Consider the following 21,177-nt stretch of genomic DNA (forward strand, 5'->3'; position numbering starts at 1 on the left):
TGTAATCCCAGCACTTTGGGAGGCCGAGGCGGGTGGATCATGAGGTCAGGAGATTGAGACCCTCCTGGCTAACCCCATCTCTTCTAAAAATACAAAAAATTAGCCGGGCATGGTGGCGAGTGCCTGTAGTCCCAGCTACTCAGGAGGCTGAGGCAGGAGAATGGCGTGAACCCAGAAGGCAGGGCTTGCAGTGAGCCGAGATAGCGCCACTGCACTCCAGCCTCGGCAACAGAGCGAGACTCCATCTCAAAAATAAAAATAAAAATAAAAATTTCCCCCTAAGATTTAAATGACATTGATGGTTCTAAACTTTATTGTTTATGGCCATTTTTAAATAGTTTTTTAGATTTTTAAACTTACTAAATATGAATGTAATAGTTCCTGAGAATGGAGAGTGGTTTTAATAGGGTAAACCATTTAAAAAAAAGGTAGAGAAAAGAAATGGAATCTTTTTAAAGACTACTGGTTTTCCAAATAATAGTTTTAGAAATTTTGGTATTTTTACTAGGTAAATATGACATTTCCTACTGGGTAAGTATGAAGTTACACTGAAAAAATGTATCCTTCTGTGTAACTTAATATATACCTACTTAAAATTATTATTCCAAAATTGGAAATGATTGAACAAAAGTTGGGATTTGTTCCTTAGTTTTGATGACTACAGGAAGACAAAGTCTCCTCAGTGATCAGACACTGAATGAAACAGGAGATATGCTGAAGTTCACTGAGTCAGTTCCAGCATCTGATCTGTCAGTGCCACTTTTGTGCTGGGAGTTCACTGCATTGTATTTATTTATGGAGGTCAATGAGCTGCTCAGAGATGACCCTGTGCTCTGACAGCCTTTATCAGGGGAATTCAAGTTTCTTTGGATAGCTATGGGACTATGAGTTTCTGAAATTTTTACAACCAGAGAAAAAAATGAAGGATATTTTAACTTAATATTTTAATAGGGTAAAAGGATAAATTTAAGAGTACTTTATTAAAAATAAACAATAATCTTCTCTTCCTCACACATACGCATTATGCAGAGCCATTTTCAAGAATCCAGGAACTAAAAAGCTTTTAAATAGGAATAATTTCTAGGGAGCTTATTGGAACATATCAAGCAGACCTTACATTTGAACATGTCATATGAATATTACCATTGAAAGTATTTCTTAAAATGCTATTAACAGAACAGTTTCTAAGATGACACAGCACAATTAAGCAAGTCTTGTCTTCCATTAGTGCCCATTCATGATTTCAAGGATGATTCCACACACTTGCCACATTGCTACTTTGAAAAGAAATAACCCATTAGATTCACTATGCCAAAATTTAAGACAAATTTTCAACAGCTTATAGTTGAACAGAAGAGATCTCTGCTTAACTCTTAACAAAACAGAAAGTTGGGTTAGCCAATAAGCTACATTTTCTCTAACATGAACACATATGAAAAATGTAGGAAAATTTAAATAAAAGAAATACATCTCATAATCTAAAATAGAAACTTTTAGTATAGTTTCACAAAAGGCATAGTGTTTGTGTTCATTTCCAGAAGAATAAATAGCTTAAGTGAAATAATAAGAGTCTTAAATTATACTGCAATCCAATCAAGTAAAGGACGATCTCACCCAAGAATGAATTAAATACCCAAAGTGGTAACTTCATTTTTACAATGAACTTTTAAAAAATCTAGTTAATTAAGTGCATGGTAAAATTCCAGTTGCACTGACTGTAACTTTCTACTTGACCGGCTCGTGTGCTGCACACTAGGGTTCCTATGTGGCTTTTGGACAATGGGAAAGCGACCACCAGGGAAGGGGAGAGGAAGTGAGGCAGAGAATGCTAACCAGGTGTGGAGGGTACCCCATATCCATCTCCCCTGCTGACCATAGCCCTACTTTCTCCCTAAGGAGATTGTGTCCCCAAGCCGTCATATAACTGCCACAGGCATGCTTGCAGCATCTGAGTCAGTTGAGTAGTGCCAGGTAAAGGAAAAGTAGGGACAGATACAGGGTGGCGAGGAAGGGTCATCCAGAGCTCATCTTGTTCTTGATCATGGAGAGGAAAGGGACTCTGCAGGTGGGCATGAGCTTAGTTTAAGCTGTGTTAGAAGTTTGAAATCTGAAGAAAACTGCGTCTTTGGAGTCTTTATATTGGTTTGGTACTGCCCTGAACAAAGCGGTTTCTGTGGAACTTTAGTTGTATGAAACAATCAGGTTTTTTGTCATTTATTAAATATTTGTTGTCCTTCTATGCAGTAGGCACTGTTGTATGTTGTAAAGACATAGCAGTAAAAACCAGACCAAAAGAACTCTTCCTTAAGTATACTGTAATACATTTTAGTGGGAGAAGACGACAATACACATGTAAAATATACAGAAAGAGGTGATAATTTCCCATAGAAATTATAATATAAAGTTGGAAAAGGAGCCTGGGTTACAGTTTAAACAAGGTAATTAAGGAAGGCTTTGTGTTAGAATGGAATATATAAGCAAAAATTTGAGAGAGAGAGGAGAGAGCAAACCACATACATATCTAGGGAAAGAATGTTCTAGATGAAGGGGATGGGGCACACTAATCCTGAGGCAAGAACACACCAGGTGTCTTTAAAGTCCACCAAGAAGGTTAGTTGGTTGATTGGAATGCAGTGACAAGGGCAGAAAATAGTAGATAGGAGAGGGGATAACTAACAACTGAAGGAATGGAGTTAACATTTACTGAGATGGGAAGACATCGGAGCATCAGGCTTGGGACTTGTTAATTTCTACATGTCTGTTAGATATCCAAGTGGAAGTGACATGTGGGCAGAAGGGAATATATGGTCCACATGTCAACTTGGCTACTGGTATCAATGTGGGTGTTACCAGCATATAGACGGTATTTCAAGTCATGAGACTATCAGGCATCCCCAAGGCAGAAAAGGAGACAACCCAGACTAATGCTTCAGCAACACCACCATTAAGTAGGCCAGAGAGCAGAGAAGGAACATTTATTATTTACAGAAATTCAAATAGTAGAGGAAGCTCCACAGGGCAGAAGTAGGAATTGTGAGTGGATGTTGCAAGGCACAGATTTCTGGCTCAATATACAAGACAACATTCTAACAACTAAAGCTGTCAGCAATAGTAAGGGCTATCTCCTTGGTTTGGGAGTGTTCACAAAAGCTGATTGACTCATCACTCAGGATCCAAGGCTATCAGCAAGGAAAGAGAAGGAAGACTCCTGTTAAGTTTTATATCACCCATTAGGTACATAGTGTGTGGTAATAAATAATATCACCAAAAATTGTCTATATACTCTATACATGTAAACTAAGTTGAGGATTATGGCAACCACTTACTTAAATCAAAGTTAACCAAATATATTTTGGCTTGAGATGGTTGATAAAATCGAATCTCAAGAGATTGTCCCCAATGGCCTCTCCTGACTTCTCATGTTCTCTTTGAGTTTAGAGACAGTCTTTTTTTTTTTTTTTTTTTTTTTGAGACGGAGCCTTGCTGTGTCACCCAGGCTGGAGTGCAGTGGCTTGATCTCCGCTCACTGCAAGCTCTGCCTCTCGGGTTCACGCCATTCTCCTGCCTCAGCCTCCCAAGTAGCTGGGACTACAGGTGCCCGAGACAGCCTTTTAATGTAATGGTAATCCTTAACTTCTGGGTCTCCAGACCATAAATCATTTTTGATGCCCACTTCTATAGAAGACACTACTTCGAGAACAGAACCAACTGTGCCAGAGAATTCACAGTTCTGTGAGGATTCAACTCTATTATTATATATGTGGGGGTGGGATGATGGGAGGAAAAGAGGTCAAAAGGAAGAGGTGATTGATAGCAAGTGGGTAGAAGATTTGCTTAAAATGTCTTATTTTGGACCAGAACACCCACAAAATGTTCCACTTTAAAATGTTATTACAGAAAGGATATGCATAAAATAAAAATAAAAAGTTTTGCAAGAATTATTATTGATTATCATCAGTGGGAAGGTTTATATCTCCGTTAGAGAAAAACATAATGTTTTTCTTTTCTTTTCTTTTCTTTTCTTTTTTTTTTTTTTTTTTTTTTTTTGAGGCAGAGTCTCACTTAGTCCCCCATGCTGGAGTGCAGTGGTGTGATCGATCTTGGCTCACTGCAACCTCCACCTCCCAGGTTCAAGCAATTCTCCTGCCTCAGCCTCCTGAGTAGCTGGGACCACAAGCGCACACTGCCACACCAGGCTAATTTTTTGTATTTTAGTAGAGATGGGGTTTCACTGTGTTGCCCAGGCTGGTCTCGAACTCCTGAGCTCAGACAATCCACCCACCTCGTAATATTTTTCACACTTAACACGAGACACTTTAAATTCTAAGTCCATTACTTTATCTTTGCACCTCCATCTACTGAAGATATTTTTATGTAATTTTAATATTAGGATGAGATAGGTTTATTTATTTTATCCTACTTCATCCCACGAAAATTGAAAGGTAGCTTTTCAACAGTTAATACCACTTTGCTGGCATCCATCACAACTCTGAAGTGACCTGGAGACTCGGTCTGATTCAGAGTTGGAGAAAATGGCAATGACTTCAAGATAGGAAGGCTCAATGGAATTTCACAGAAAAGCAAATTTCACAGGGCAATAAAAATAAGTTGTATTTTTTTTTCCTTTTTTGAAAGCACTAGGTATTCTCAAATATTTGATTTTCTCTTCAGGATATTATTTAAAAATAAAAAAATAAGATGAGGGAAATAAACAGACTATTTTCACTCATTTATAAGATTTATACAAAGAGAAAATCATATAATTCTTGCGGTAAGGAAGACTTTTTTAACAGCTTAAATGAAAAACATGAAGTGGGAGTTGGATTGACTGATAATTGCATTGCAAAAAATCAAGAGCCCTGGAGGAAGGAAAGAGTGAGTTAGAACATAAAGTATATCACTTGTGTTTCAAAACACCTAACTTTTTCTTTCCCACTCCACTCTCAAGTCACAGAAAACTAAAATGACAAAAGCCCCAAATACCTTCTTGGTCCTTCTCAACCTTTCAGAGCATGGCACGCATAGAATTGAGAATATTCTGAGATTCACTGTAGTAAGCTGACAAGGCAGCTTCTAGCCAGAGGCAACCCCCTCTGGAAGTCTCAGGTGTAATTCAGTCTCATCTGCACCATTGTCACTGCACTTAGTCTCCTGAACTGGGGCATTATCTTTTTATCAAATCAAAAATTGCACCAAGTTTTAAACAGGTTGTGCTCCTTTCTTAGCAAATGTAGATGACAGCTAAACAAAGGACCGCACAAAGTACAGATGCTGAGAAAATCACCCAGTGTGGAGTCTGCCCAACTGTGGGCACTGCTGCCGCCCATAGGCAGCTGCCTCAAGTGCATTCTTCTCCTCTGGGTTCCTAGGCCAAGCTAGGAAAAGGATAGAGGCAGAGAATTTCCTAACACTGCTTTTCAGCCTCCCTAGATAAATCCCCTCCACCCTTCACTCTTCTCCCTCCTCCCTCCTCCTTCCCAGAGGCACAGTTTAGAGAGACTCTAGATGCTGGGCTCAAGATACAGTGGATTTTTGTGGCTCCCAGAAAACACTGAATTCAAAACAAGCCTCTATAGTAAAAAAAAAAAAAAAAATCCCAGCATTTGCCCCTAGCTCTAATAGGGACAATAATTCTGGAAAGTCAGGTTCAGGCTTTTAGATGCAAATAGATCTTTTCCCATATGTTTTGAATTGCTAAAACAGAAAAAGTGGAAAGAATTTTGAAACAAACAAGACCCCTGACCTACTGGATCTGCAGTCTGGCCTCTACCTGCCTCACAGGCACTGCTCATCCCACCTAGGCATGGCTGGATACTTGAGCCATGCTCCAGCCATGTTGGCTTCTTTCAGTTCCTCCAGTGCCCCTTGCTTCTTCCTGCCACAGGGTTTTTGCATAACTTTTTCCACTTGCAACTCTATTCTCTTTTCCTTCAACCTCTTCCCCATTTGCCTAATTAACTTCTCTAGATCCTGTACATCTCAGTTCAAACTTTCTTTGCACCAGTCACATTCGCTGACCTCTGTGACCAGGCCAACCCCGTACTAAAAATATTCTTCCTCCAAGTATTTCCAGTTATCACTTTGCATTTCTTCCTTTGATGTTTTTGATTTATGTCTACATCCCCCACCCAACTGTAAGCTCCTAGATGACAAAGACTTGTTCTCTTTAACCTGCTCATTATTCCCCTGGCACCTCCAAGTATAGTTGGCCCATCACACAGCAGGTGCTTAATAAATATTTGATGATTTCTTTAATGAGTGAGTGAATGAACCTGTTGATTTCATTCACCTTAGTCTCCCTCAAATTTTTTCCAAAAGAGTTACTAATAGTGTGAAAGCTCTTCTGATGAAGAATGCCACTCTGTAGTTTTAACTCAGTAAGTAAGAAAGAATCATAAAACTCAACTAGGGCATTGACAAAATGAAAGTACAGTCAATGACCAAAATCGTCCCTTTTAATTTTTCTTCTAGGAATTTAAGAAAAGAAGGCAAATTTAGCACCAATGGTCCCTATAAGTGAGCCCTAGGCCATATCTGATGCTTTTTATTTTAGGATCATTTCCAAAACTAGTTACAATGATTTTATTTGATAAAGTGAAATTCATCCCAATCTCTAGAGGGATACTCAGTCTCTAAATGTTTCAATGGTGCCATCAGCTTATTTTTAAAAAGAGTCACACTTAGACCTAGATGGTATGTTAATGAATATATAAGGTTTGAATTTTTGTATAATTTTTATATTTAGTTAAACTTTCTGTTTTAAAAAGGAGGTCTGGCATCTTGGGAATTCTAAGACCGTTTACCAAACTTATTCTGCATTGAAGATTGGAGTATGAGGTTTTGTGGGAGCTTGGTATCATTTAGTGTTTTATGAGCAATAAGATGAATGGTAAGATAATTTTGGGAAGTGGTGGACAGATTGGATTCACTTGGAACATAGCCAGAAAAATCAATAAATGATTATTTACTAATTCAGAAAAGATGATGATTGTAAGTCTTTTAAAATGCATTTTTAAAAACTGTTTTACAAATCAGCAAGAAAAAAAAGGGCGCAAAGGGCATGAATAGACAATGCTCAAAAGAAGATATACAAATGGGAGAGAATCGACAGACCCTGTGTGTAGGAAGCAGATTGTTCCTGCAGGCCCCAGGAGACAGCCGAAAAACTCTGAAGACAAAGGACATAACCTCTTGGGAGCTCTAGGCTCTACCTACCACCTGATCCTCCCTGTACTACCACAGCTGATGCTCTCTTGAAAGTGCCACCTCCTGGCAGGAGGCCAACCAACACAAAACACTGCAATAAACAAATCTACAACTAAGGACCCTCACAGAGTCCATTTCACTTTCCTGCCACCTCCACTGGAGCAGGTGCTGCTATACATGGCTGAGAGACCTGAAGATGGTTTACACCACAAGACTCTGTGTAGACACCCCCCACTACCAGCCCAGACCCCAGCAGCTCCACTGGGTGGCTAGATCCAGAAGATTAATAACAAGCACTGCAGTTTGCCTTTCGGGAAGCCACATCCCTAGAGGAACGGGGAGAGCACAGCATCGAGGGAGTATAGTGTGGGACAAAAGAATCAGAATAGCAGCCTTTTAGCCCCACATCTTCCCTCTGACATAGTCCACCCAAATGAGAAGGAACCAGAAAAACAATTCTGGTAATATGACAAAAAAAGGTTCTTTCACACTCTCAAAAGCTCCCCCTAGCTTACCGGCAATAGATCCAAACCAAAAAGAAATCCCTGAATTGGCAGAAAAAAAATTCAGCAGGTCGATCATTAAGCTAATCAAGGAGACACCAGAGAAAGGTGAAGTCCAATTAAATGAAATCAAAAAAATGAGATATGAAGGGAAAAATCTTCAGGGAAATAGCATAAATAAAAAAAATCACAACTTCTGGAAATGACGGACACATTTAGAGAAATGCAAAATGCACTGGAAAGTCTCAGCGATAGACCTGAACAAGCAGAAGAAAGAACTTCAGAGCTCGAAGACAAAGTTTTTGGATTAACCCAATTCAGTAAAGACGAAAAAAAGAATTTAAAAAAATGAAAAAAGCCTCCAAGAGGTTTGGGGTTATGTTAAATGAACAAACCTAAAAATAATGGATGTTTCTAAGGAAGAAGAAAAATCTAAAAGTGTGGAAAACATATTTGTGGGAATAGTTGAGGAAAACTTCCCTGGCCTTGCTAGAGATCTAGACATACAAGTACAGGAAGCTCGAAGAATACCTGGGAAATTTATTGCATAAAGATCAACACCCAGGCACAGAGTCATAAGGTTATCTAAAGTCAAGACAGAGGAAATACTCTTAAGAGCCATATATTCTATGGAAGTGGGCATCGAAAATGATTTATAGTCTAGGGACCCAGAAGTTAAGGATTACTGTTACATTAAAAGACTGTATCTAAACTCAAAGAGAACATGAGAAGTCAAGAGAGGACAGTGGGGACAATCTCTTGAGATTTGATTTTATCAGCCCTCTCAAGCCAAAATATATTTGGTTAACTTTGATTTAAGTAAGTGGTTGCCATAATCCTCAACTTATTTTACATCTATAGAATACATAGACAGTTTTCTGGTGATATTATTTAATACCACACACTATGTATCTAATGGGTGATATAAAAAACTTAACAGGAGTCTTCCTTCTCTTTCCTTGCTGATAGCCTTGGATCCTGAGTGATGAGTCAATCGGCTTTGTGAACACTCCCAAACCAAGGAGATAGCCCCTACTATTGCTGACAGCTTTAGTTGTTAGAATATTGTCCTGTATATTGAGCCAGACATCTGTGCCTTGCAACATCCATTCACAATTCCTAATTCTGCCCTGTGGAGTTTCCTCTACTGTTTGAATTTCTGTAAATAATAAATCTTCCTTTTCTTCTCTCTGGCCTACTAATGATGGTGTTGCCTAAGGATCACTCTGGGTTGCACTTAAGGCAGTGCTAGGAGGCAAATTCATAGCCTTAAATCCCTACATCAAAAAGTCTGAAAGAGCACAAATAGACAATCTAAGGTCAAACCCCAAGGAACTAGAGAAACAAGAACAAACCCAACTCAACCCAAGCAGAAGAAAAGAAATAACTAAGATAAGAGCAGAGCTAAATGAAATGGAAACAAACCAAAAAAATTACAAAAAATAAATGAAACTAAAAGCTGGTTCTTTAAAATAATAATTAAAAAAGATAATCATTAGCAAGATAGACCAAGAAAAGAAGAGAGAAGATCCAAATAAGCTCAATTGGAAACAAAACAGGAGATACTACAACCAATACCACAGAAATGCAAAAGATCATTCAGGGCTACTATGAACACCTTTATGTGCATGAACTGGAAAACCTAGAGGAGATGGATAAATTCCTGGAAATATACCACCCTCTTAGATTAAACCAGGAAGAAATAGAAACTCTGAACAGACCAATAAGAAGCAGCAAGATTGAAATGGTAATTTTAGAAATAGCCAACAAAAAAGTCCAAGACCAGATGGATTCACAGCTGAATTCTATCAAACATTCAAAGAAGAATTGGGACCAATCCTATTGACACTATTCCAAAAGATAAAGAGGGAATCCTCCCTAAATCATTCTATGAAGCCAGTATCACCCTAATATCAAAACCAGGAAAGGACATAACCAAAAAGAAAACTATAGATCAATATTCCTGAAGAAAAACATCCTTAACAAAATACCAGCTAACCTAATTCAACAGCATATCAAAAAGATAATCCACCATGATCAAGTGGGTTTCATACCAGGGATGCAGGGATGGTTTAACATATGCAAGTCAATAAATGTGATACACCACATAAACAGAATTAAAAACAAAAATCACATGATCATCTCAATAGACCCAGGAAAAGCATCTGACAAAATCCAGCAATGCTTTATGATTAAAACCATCAGCAAAATCAGCATAGAAGGGTCGTACCTTTACATAATAAGACTCATCTATGACAAACCCAAAGCTAACATAATACCGAATGGGGAAAAGTTGAAAGCATTCCCCCTGAGAACTGGAGCAGGACAAAGATGCCCACTGTCACCACTTCTATTCATCATAGTACTGGAAGTCCTAGCCAGAGCAATCAGACAAGAGAAAGAAATAAAAGGTATCCAAATCGGTAATGAGGAAGTCAAACTGTCAGTTTGCTGGTGATATCATTGCATACCTACAAAACCCTAAAGACTCCTTCAAAAAGCTCCTAGATCTGATAAATGAATTCAGCAAAATTTCAGGATACAAAATTAATGTACACAAATCAGTAGCTCTGCGATACACCAACAGCAAACAAGATGAGAATCAAATAAAGAACCCAACCCCTTTTACAATAGCTGCAAAAAATTAAAATACTTAGGAACAAACCTAGCCAAGGACATGAAAGACCTCTCTACAAGGAATTCTATAAAACACTGCTGAAGGAAATTATAGATGACACAAATGGGACATGTCCCATGCTCATGGATGAGTAGAATCAATATTGTGAAAATGACCACACTGTCAAAGCAATCTACAAATTCAATACAATTCCCATCAAAATACCACCATCGTTTATCACAGAGTTAGAAAAAAACTATTCTAAAATTCATATGGAACCACAAAAGAGCCTGCATAGCCAAAGCAAGACTAAGCAAAAAGAACAAATCTGGAGGCATCACATTATCTGACTTTATACTGTAAGGCCATAGTCACCAAAACAACATGGTACTGGTATAAAAATAGGCACATAGCTCGATGGAACAGAATAGAGAACCCAGAAATAAAGTGAAATACTTGCAGTCACTGATCTTTGACAAAGCAAACAAAAACAAAGCGGGGAAAGGTTACCCTATTCGACAAATGGTGATGGGATAATTGGCAAGCCACATGTATATGAATGAAACTGGATCCTCATCGCTCACCTTATACAAAAATCAACTCAAGATGGAAGAAGGACTTAAATCTAAGACCTAACACCATAAAAATTATAGAAGATAAATCAGAAAAACCATCCTGTAAATTAGCTTAGGCAAAGACTTCATGACCAAGAACCCAAAAGCAAATGCAACTTTGTTTTTACAAAGATAAATAGATGGACTTAATTAAACTAAAAAGCTTCTGCATAGCAAAAAAAAAAAAAATGCAGAGTAAACAGACAACCCACAGAGTGGGAGAAAATCTTCACAATCTATACATCTGACAAAAGACTAATATCCAGAATCTACAAGGAACTCATACAGATCAGCCAGAGGAAAACAAACAATCCCATCAAAAAGTGGACTAAGGACATGAATGGACAATTCTCAAAAGAAGATATACAAATGGCTAACAAACATATGAAAAAAATGCCTAACATCACTAATGATCAGGGAATTGCAAATCAACACCGCAATGCAGTGCCACCTTACTCCTGCAAGAATGGCTATAATCAAAAAATCAAAAAATAATACATGGTGGTGTGGATGTGGTAAAAGGGGAACACTTTTACGCTGTTGATGGGAATGTAAACTAGAACAACCACTATGGAAAACAGTGTGGAGATTCCTTAAATAACTAAAAGTAGAACTACCATTTGATCCAGCAATCCCACTACTGGATATCTACTCAGAGGAAAAGAAGTCATGTGAAAAAGAAACTTGCCCAAATGCCTATCAATCAATGAGTTCGTAAAGAAAATGTCACACACACACACACACACACACACACACACACACACACACACCATGGAATACTACTCAGCCATAAAAAGGAGTGAAATAATGACATTTGCAGCAACCTGGATGGAGTTAGAGACCATTATTGTAAGTGAAGTAACTCAGGAATGGAAAACCAAACATCATATGTTCTCCCTCATAAGTGGGAGATAAGCATTTGAATGCAAAGGCATACAAATGATACAAATGGACTTTGGAGACTCAGGGGAAAGGGTGGGAGTGGGGTGAGGGATAAAAAACTACACATTGGGTACAATGTACAATGCTCAGGTGATGGGTACACCAAAATCTCAGAAATCCCCACTAAAGAAATTTTCAATGTGACCAAACACCTCGTATTCTCCCAAAACTACTGGAATAAAAATAAAAATATCAAGAAAACTGTTTTATACCTTAAAGTGATTTTCTTCTTCTATTTTGTTTGTTTAGATAATGAGGTGAGAAAAGACATGAAGGACAGCCAGAGTGCTTATACCATTAAAAGATACATTAATTGGTGTTTTTTCTTGAGCTAAATTGAAAGTAGCCAACTTTCTTGCCCTAAGAAGATCACAAATTATTAGAATTACCTGCAAGGACATTTGATACTTAGGAGACTTGAAGCTGGGGTGCTAGAGCCTGAACTTTATTATAAAAAAATCTTCTGGCTCTTGGAAAGGGCCTATCTAGATTGCTAGAGTGTGTTCTACAGGTTCTGAACAAAGTCAATGCCATATTAACTAGTAATTTAAAATATTAAGCTGGGTACTGTGGCTCATGCCTGTAATTCCAGCACTTTGGGAGGCCGAGGCGGGTGGATCACAAGGTCAGGAGTTCGAGCCCAGCCTGACCAACCAACATGGTGAAACCCCATCTCTATTAAAAATACAAAAATTAGCTGGATGTGGTGGTGCGTGCCTGTAATCACAGCTACTCAGGAGGCGGAGGCAGGAGAATCGCTTGAACCCAGGAGGCAGAGGTTGCAGTGAGCTGAGATCGTGCCGCTGTACTCCAGCCTGGGTGACAGAGCGAGATTCTGTCCCAACAACAACAACAAAAATTAGTTGGGCATGGTGGCAAGCACCTGTAATCCCAGCTACTCAGGAGGCTGAGGCACGAGAAGCGCTTGAACCCAGGAGGCGGAGGTTGCAGTGAGCAGAGATCGTGCCATTGGGCTCTAGTCTGGGCAACAAGAGTGAAACTCCATCTCAAAAAAAAAAAAATATATATATATATATATTCGAAAGTTATTGAAAATGATATCTAATTGTGTCTAGGTGTTTTGACTTTGTTTCACCCCAATTTTTTATCATTTTCAAAATAAGTTATTTTAAAAACAATTATTTTTAAGATGAATTTATTATGGATGGCATAAACATTTTTTATTCCTTTTGTTTGTTAACTTCACTGTGGGACGTTTAACTTTTTACATGGCAAGTTTACTCACATTGCAGTACAGTGCTTCACAAAGAAATAAATTGCCTTTGGAGAGTAAGGTTGCACCCAGTGCTGCGACAGATCAGAACTTGCCATGTCAGGTATGAAACTCAGACTCCCTGTATAGTGGATCCAAAAAGCAATTTGTGACACACTATTCATTTTCCTTAGAGTTCTTTGGCTGGGAGCTATTAGCAATGCCTAGAGAAAACATCTGACCCTTGCCAGTATGTGTCTCTGGCCTGCACGGGGTGGGAGGGTTGATTTCACTAGAGCCAACAGGATGAGTCCCCACAGGGCAGCATACACAGTAGCTGTTGTAGCAGAAGAAATGAGAAATGCAACAGGTCTGCAGGTTAGAATGCTTGTTCTTGTCCTCTCTTCTTGTTGAATGATCAGTAACACATCCTTTACTAATAATATAATGGGTAGCAGGTTAAAACTCAAAGTTAACTTGGAAATCAGCTATTTGGATTCATTTACAGTTTAGAGGTAAAAAACCAAGATCCAGAAAATGTAAAAGACTCTCTCAACATATTTCTATATTTATGTTTAAATGTCTGTATGGGGCTTGATAGCATTTCAGACCAAATAAGATTCACTGATGTGAAGACCTGCGTGGAGAAGGACTAATGCACGTGGAATATGCATGCTTAATATGTGTGCATTCGGCTTCTAGACTGGAACATCTCCCAGAGACAAAAATAGGCAATAGCAGCCTTCCTGCAATGGCAGCATAATCTGAGTTCCCCTTTACAAGGGAAAGTTCACTGTCAGGGCTGTTGTGCTCAAAGACACTTTCTGTGGGGTACAGATTGCCCCAGAGAATGAAAGCTAACCTGACAGAGTGAATGATAGTAGTTCGTTATCAGCCATGCATGTTTCTTAATTTTGTTAATTAAACCTTAAAAGAAAAGTTTTCTAGGAATAATTCATCTGTAGATTAAAAAAAGCTTTTTGGCTACAGATACAGTTCCTTAAAGGGTGCATCTTGCTGAATTGCTGTGTAGAGTGCTAGAATGCACACCCTCCTTTCACCATACAGGTTCTTTATCTCATATAGGGAGCACTTCAAAAAGTTTGTCAAAAAATGGTGAAAATGATGAAAAATATAAACTTTATATCTCAACATAAACTGCATCAAGGTCAAGAGACTTTTGTAAGTGATAACACCAGCCATTTAGTCTATCCCTAGAGAACTGAGGATCCTGGGAATTTAACCATGTCAATGCAGTCTTTTTTACATTATTAAGTGAAAAAACAATGTGTTCCTTATAGAAATTTTAAGATAAAGAAACAAAAAGAAGTCAGAAGGAACCAAGTTACTACTGTAAGGTAGATGCCTGATGATTTTCTATTGAAAGTCTCATCAAATTTTCCTTGTTTGATAAGAGGAATGAGCATGAGCATTTTTGTGGTGGAGAAGGATTCTCTGGTGAAGGTTTTCTGGGAATTTTTCTGCTACAGCTTTGGCTAACTCTCTCAAAACAGTCTCATATGAAACACATTATTTTTCTTTGGCCCTCCAGAAAGTCAACAGGCAAAATGCCTTGAGCATCCAAAAAAACCATTGCCATGACACTTGCTCTTTACCAATCTGCTTTTGCTTAGCCTGGACCACTTCCATCTCTTGGTAGCCATTGCTTTGATTGTGCCTTGTCTTCAGGATTATACTGTTGAAGCCATGTTTTATCTCCTGTTACAATTCTTTGAAGAATCAGGCTCAGGATTTCAATCCCACTTGTTTAAAATTTCCATTGAAAGCTCTATTTTTGTCTGCATCGATCTGGATGCAACAGTGTTGTCACCCATCGAGTGAACACTTTGCTCAACTTTTAATTTTTCAGTCAGAATTGTTTCAGCAGAACTCACAGATGTCTGTGATGTTGACTATTGTTTCTGCTGCTGCCAGTCCTCTTCAATTAGGCCATGAGCAAGATTTATTTTTTTCTCAAAAATTGATGTGGATGATCTGCCACTGTGGGCTTTGTCTTCAACATTGTCTTATCCCTTCTTTAAATGAGTTATCCACTTGTATACTGTTAATTTCTTTAGAACATTGTCCCCACAAACTTTTTATAAAGCCTCAGTGATTTCGCCATTCTTCCACCCAAGCTTTACCATAAATTTGATGTTTGTTCTTGCTTCAATTTTAGCAGAATTCATGTTGCTCAGATGGAGGCTCTTTTCAAACTGAAGTCTTAGCCTTTTTAGTGTCTCAGACTAGATCCTGTTTGGACATGTTATGACAAGTTAGTACAAGTTTATTTTGGTACAAAAAATTGTGAAATTCATGCATAGTTTTTATAATATGCATTTACCATGACCTTTTGAAAACTCCTCATATTTTATGTAACCCAGCTTCTACAGGGAAATTGGAACATGATGAGAGTTAAGGGTTAGTTAGGGAAGAGGTCAGTGGAATGCCCACAGTATTCCTTCCTGTATGGTAAATCCACAGTCCCATGAGGATAGCCTCCTTCCAGAGCTCACTTATTTATTTATTTATTTATTTATTTATTTATTTATTTATTTATTTATTGAGACAGAGTCTTGTTCTGTTGCCCAGGTTGGAGTGCAGCGGCGCCGTCTCTGCAACCTCCACCTCCTGGGTTCAAGCTATTCTCCTGCCTCAGCCTCCCGAGTAGCTGGGATTACAGGCACCTACCACCATGCCTGGCTAATTTTTTTGTATTTTTAGTAGAGACAGGGTTTCACCATGTTGGCCAGGCTGGACTCAAACTCCTGACCTCAGGTGATCCACCTGCCTCAATCTCCCAAAGTGCTAGGATTACAGGTGTGAGCCACTGCGCCCAGCCCCAGAGCTCATCTTGGTAGGCAACACTGAATGTGACATTTCCAGCCAGCATGGACAGAGAATCCTGTTTACTTGCATTCCAACCCCTATCCCAGAGAATGGTGTGGTGTCCTCATCCCCAAGGCCTTCCTCAAGCAGCCATCAGCATTAATCAAGAAGCTCCTTCTTCAAGAACGCTGCTGGCACCTGCCGCACTTGTGTTCAAAATCAAGAAAGGCCACTCTGGACAATAGGCCTGAGCTCTATTTCTCGATAGATGGTGGGGCTCTTACTTTCCCTTTTCTTCTGTTGTTAATTAGGCAAACAAATAACACCCTTAGTACTCAGGGAAAGTGCCTGGATCCAGTTAATTACCCATTTTCACAAATCTAAGGTAATAAAAATATAAAAGATACTGCTATTCTCCACACCAGGGCTATTTTATGGCTGAGAAAGCCTTCCTTTTTCACAACAGCGGCAGAACTAATACAAGCTGCCTCACTGTGCACAGATAAGTTCCCCTTTCTCAGTTCATGACCTCAAGCTGATTGGGATCAGCTGCTCTCTGGAGACCTACATGCATCTCTCAATGCCAGGACATGTGCCAGGACACCTCCTAGCTCCTGCTGCAACCATCCAGACTAGATACTTGTCAACCCTCCTCACCATCTACACTGGTTCACACCCTGCACACTGTCAGACCCACACACTCGCTGACACACCCTGCTCCCAGCAGGTCTAGATCTCAAGGCAGCATACTTGTGACTTTTTTCTCCCTTGTTATGCTTAACTTTCATTTCTTTGTTTTCTACGTACAAAACTCCCTTTGAAGTATTGCATCTTTTGTAGCATACATACAGCTCTATCTACTTGATTTGAGCAGTATCATGATATTCTGACATAGAATATTAAAGTTAATAGTGTTATTTTATGCATCCCAAACACAGATAGACTATAATCTCTCCTACTAAAATAGACATAAGTATTTATAGCTTCATACTGTGGTTTGGGGAGAGAAGATTGGTTGTAAAACTGTTCAGAAATCGTTTTGATGAATTTATTTCTTTCCCATTGCTTGATATTAAAATATAAATATTGACTAAGCTCTAATTTAACACAATTTTCACTTTTTCTGCAGCACCTGAAATTCTTAGAGGTTGTGCCTATGGACCTGAGGTGGACATGTGGTCTGTAGGAATAATCACCTACATCTTGTAAGTGAAGAAAAGCAATATTTACGTAAACTATTTACCTTTCTGTGACATTTTCTAGATACCTCTAATGCTCATAAAAACCATAAAGATTACTTTTTGCCTTTTTGTGATTTTCTGTTACATACTAAATGCAGTTAGTGATAGAATTTCCTGAAAATGAAAATTGCTTTTTATTTTGTAATTTTCTTGAGACCGGAATTCTTGTCCAGGGCTTTCCTATGTCTATATCCACTATGTAATATACAGCAGATTTAGGGAACAGTTTATTACTTGACAATAGTAAAGAATATGAGCCCAAGACTAGCTGTGTAAACTTGCTCTTGTTTTACTTATTTGCATCTCATATGAAATTATTAGATTTAGTCCTTTTAAAAGGGGAAATGACTATTTAATTTCTTAAGCAATTCCAAACTGGTATATTTCTTATAAGGAATATTTTAAATGCATTTTTAGCTATCAATTTTGTTTCTTATTTCTGTTAGGTTTTCAAGGGTCTTAAATTTAACACCCTACACAAATTTCTTGGGAAAAAAAATGAGTGAAATATTTTAATCCCTGGTATCCCCAGATCCATTCCTGAGCTCCTGTCTAATAAGAAATAAAGAGTTTCATGAAATTTGCCAAAGACATGGTGGAACTGCAGGTGGTGATGAAAAAAATCAACCAAACAGAAGAGCGTCTGAGAAGGAAGAATACTGTAGAACAACTAGAAAATAAGATATCGATGCTTTCAAGAGTTTAGTTCAAAACAAGGAGACTTAGTTGCCATTTAGAGAGTACTACAAAGTTAGTTGTTGGAATGCATAATATTCCAATTTAGAGAAATTTTGAAGGGTTTGAAAGTAGGTATACTAGTCTACCTGGGCTGACATAACAAAATATATAGACTGGGTGGCTTAAGTAACAGAAAGTTATTTTCTCACAGTTTTGGGGGGCTGGAAGTCCAAGACCAGAGTGTCAGCACAGTCAGCTTCTGCTGAGGGCCCTCTCCTGGCTTGCAGATGGCCGACCTCTCGTGGTGTCCTCACATGATGGGGAGAAAGAGAGAGCAAGCTCTGTGGACTCTTTTCTTATGAGGGGACTAATCCCATGAGCAAGACCCCACTCTCATGACCTCATCTAAACCTGATTGCCTCCCAAGGGCTCCATCTCCAAATACTATCTCATTGGGAGGTGGGGCATCAACATATGGATTTTGGGGTTGGAGGGGGGAATACAATTCAGTCCATATCAGAATGCTTTTAATTAAAGTTGTTTTTAACTTAATAGTGATCTTAAAAAATTCAATGTCCAGGTGATATGGACTAGGAATGGGCTAACTGTGGTAGGGCCCACAGGCACGTTAGCAAACTCTAAGTTTACCTGATATACAATGGTTGATGGCCAAGACAGAAAGGTTTAACAAGCAACTGATAAAAGAGCCATCCACTAATATGTAATACAAAAAGATATTTTGTGTGCTCAATTCCTTGTGTCTTTAGAAAAGCTTGAGAGGGGCCGGGCACAGTGGCTCACACCTGTAATCCCAGCACTTCGGGAGGCCGAGACGGGTGGATCCATGAGGTCAGGAGATCGAGACCATCCTGGCTAACATGGTGAAACCCCGTCTCTGCCAAAAATATAAAAAATTAGCAGGGTGTGGTAGTGGGCGCCTGTAGTCCCAGCTACTCGGGAAGCTGAGGCAGGAGAATGGCGTGACCCCAGGAGGCGGAGGTTGCAGTGAGCTGAGATCTTGCCACTGCACTCCAGCCTGGGTGATAGAACTCCGACTCAAAAACAAAAACAAAACAAAACAAAACAAAAGAAAAAGAAAAGCTTGAGAGGAATTTGGAGAGATAAAGATCCTGTTTTTGTCCCCAAAATGTAGGTTTGCCCCTAAAGTATAAATATACCCAATTTATGTACCAGTGTACCAACAATTGGTAGGTACATTGTTGAAATGTACTGGGAGGCATTAAGTATTAATGATATGAAAGAACTTCGAGAGATGGAAGTAGGAAATTAAGTTACATTTACCCAGAAAAATTGGAATGTGGAATGCATAAAACTTAATGATATCACTGACATGGGAAAATGAAGGGAAAAATATAATTACTTGAGAAATATTTTATTGTAACCCTGAAGATAGTTCTAAAAATCTGTCCTATCCCCTAGTCCATTACCAAATTATGCAAACTATTTTATATATTTCTTTTATCTTTATACACTTTAGGTAATTAATTAATAGGTTTAGTTGAAATTAAGAGTGGTAGCCTCCAAAATGAAAATAACAGTGCTGCTTACAACTAATATTCTTTAGTTTTTGGCTAACTTCTGTCAGGCCCTAAGCCTGAGGACGTTTTATTTACTCTGTAGTTCTTTAATAATTGGTGAAGTCCACTGGCACGGTCGACTGGCACATTTTCTCTGGTGGGTTGTGCTACTTGATCTCTGTATCTTCTTTATTAGATTGGTTTAATGTACATTTAGTGGCCTGCTGGGCACCTGAGACTATGACCTCTAACATCTCACTCATTTCACCAGAGTGGCTTGGAGACAGACAGAGTAGAGTACAGAAGTAACCAAATGAAGAATTAGAACTAAAGATCCATTTTGTTAATGCTTCCTGGGAAAGTAAATCTTACAATGAAGCTACGTTATAAGCTTCAGTCAGATTCTTTCTTCTGTCTTCCAAATGTTGAGGCATTTGCTTTACTGATACTTGTCTGTATGTACATAAACTCTGGGGCTGTTTTTTTTTAATAAAGCCGTGAATAGACATTAGATTCTTCCTATCAGTGTAAAGAATTCTGTTACCTCTTTTGTCCCTCTTCTTGTGGCTACTGCTGCATTTTAACTTCACTCTTTGCTTCTTTGTGTGTGTGTGTGTGTGTGTGTGTGTGTTTTGAGATGAAGTCTTGCTCTGTCTCCCAGGCTAGAGTGCAGTGGCGTGATCTCGGCTCACTGCAGCCTCTGCCTTGGGTTCAAGTAATTCTTCTGCTCCAGCCCCCCGAGTACCTGGGATTACAAGCACGTGCCACCATGCCCAGCTAATTTTTTGTATTTTTAGTAGAGATGGGGTTTCACCATGCTGGCCAGCCTGGTCTCAAACTCCTGACCTCGTGTTTCCACCTGCCTCAGCCTCCCAAAGTGCTGGGATTACAGGTGTGACCCACCGCGCCTGGCCCACTCTTTCCTTCTTAAGAGTTCTAGCTTGTCACCACCAGGCTATTGATGGGGCCTTGCTATTTCTAAGAATGCCATTAGGCTGAAAATGAAGGCCATTCTATTTTTTCTCCCAGGAATTCTCATATCTTTACCTTTTATACCTAAACCCTCTGCCCCTACAGACAAAAGCTGCAGGACTGGGCCTTATGATCTGATCAGAAATCAGATAACATCAGAGATTCAAACTCTCTCCTTCAGCTTTCAACACTACAGTTCTGCCCTAAGGCTTGAAGTTGACACCTTTTACCTCTGTCACCAAAGCAAAAAGTCACTGATAGGATTGAAATGAGAGAAAAGGCATTTGAGCACTATAACTCTTCAGTGGTCATTTTTGTCTCTAGATTTTCAGAAGGGGAAATATAAGGAAACTCCTAAACTAAGTCTAGGAAGCTGGCTCATTTCTCCATGACTAACTGCAACAGGCCATAGGTTTCTAGTGTTGTGGAGAGCAGGGCAGGGCAGGCAAGGCCAGACTCTCTCGTTGTCAGGGTGAGGACATGTGCCCTGTCTCACCTTAGGCTGCTCTTCCACAGGCGGGTCAGGAGCGGGATTCTCTGTGCAGACTGCTCAGTAGGGAAAGGGAGAACACACTGGCCCAGGCGTCTGCACTGTCAGGCCTTGCATTTTTCTCACTGGCTCCAGAATATCTGGAAGAGACAAACATTCTCCCAGTGGGACATTCTGTGAGCAAAAGGACATACGAAACTGCTTCTTTCTAAAAACTCACTGTATTAGGATGCACTTTAATTTTTCATGCTATGTACCAACCTGGCCAGCTTGAGTGAAGCCTTTGGGAAAATGTCTTTTATTCATCCTCCCTCCCACCCTCATTTTTTTTCAA

At 39.2% G+C, this 21,177-nt stretch overlaps 1 protein-coding gene across 3 annotated transcripts in view; it reads left to right on the top strand.

Moving 5' to 3' along the window:
* The window catches only part of CAMK4 (calcium/calmodulin dependent protein kinase IV), a 266,138-nt gene that overhangs the window by 232,841 nt on the left and 12,120 nt on the right, over positions 1 to 21,177 (top strand). For all 3 annotated transcript variants that reach the window (XM_063706704.1, XM_055387546.2, XM_019028302.3), the window contains one exon: positions 17,054 to 17,129. In XM_063706704.1, the coding sequence (XP_063562774.1) occupies positions 17,054 to 17,129 (76 nt within the window). The remainder of the gene's footprint in view (positions 1 to 17,053; positions 17,130 to 21,177) is intronic.

Source organism: Gorilla gorilla, chromosome 4 (genome assembly GCF_029281585.2).
Source record: "Gorilla gorilla gorilla isolate KB3781 chromosome 4, NHGRI_mGorGor1-v2.1_pri, whole genome shotgun sequence".
Classification (NCBI taxonomy): domain Eukaryota; kingdom Metazoa; phylum Chordata; class Mammalia; order Primates; family Hominidae; genus Gorilla; species Gorilla gorilla.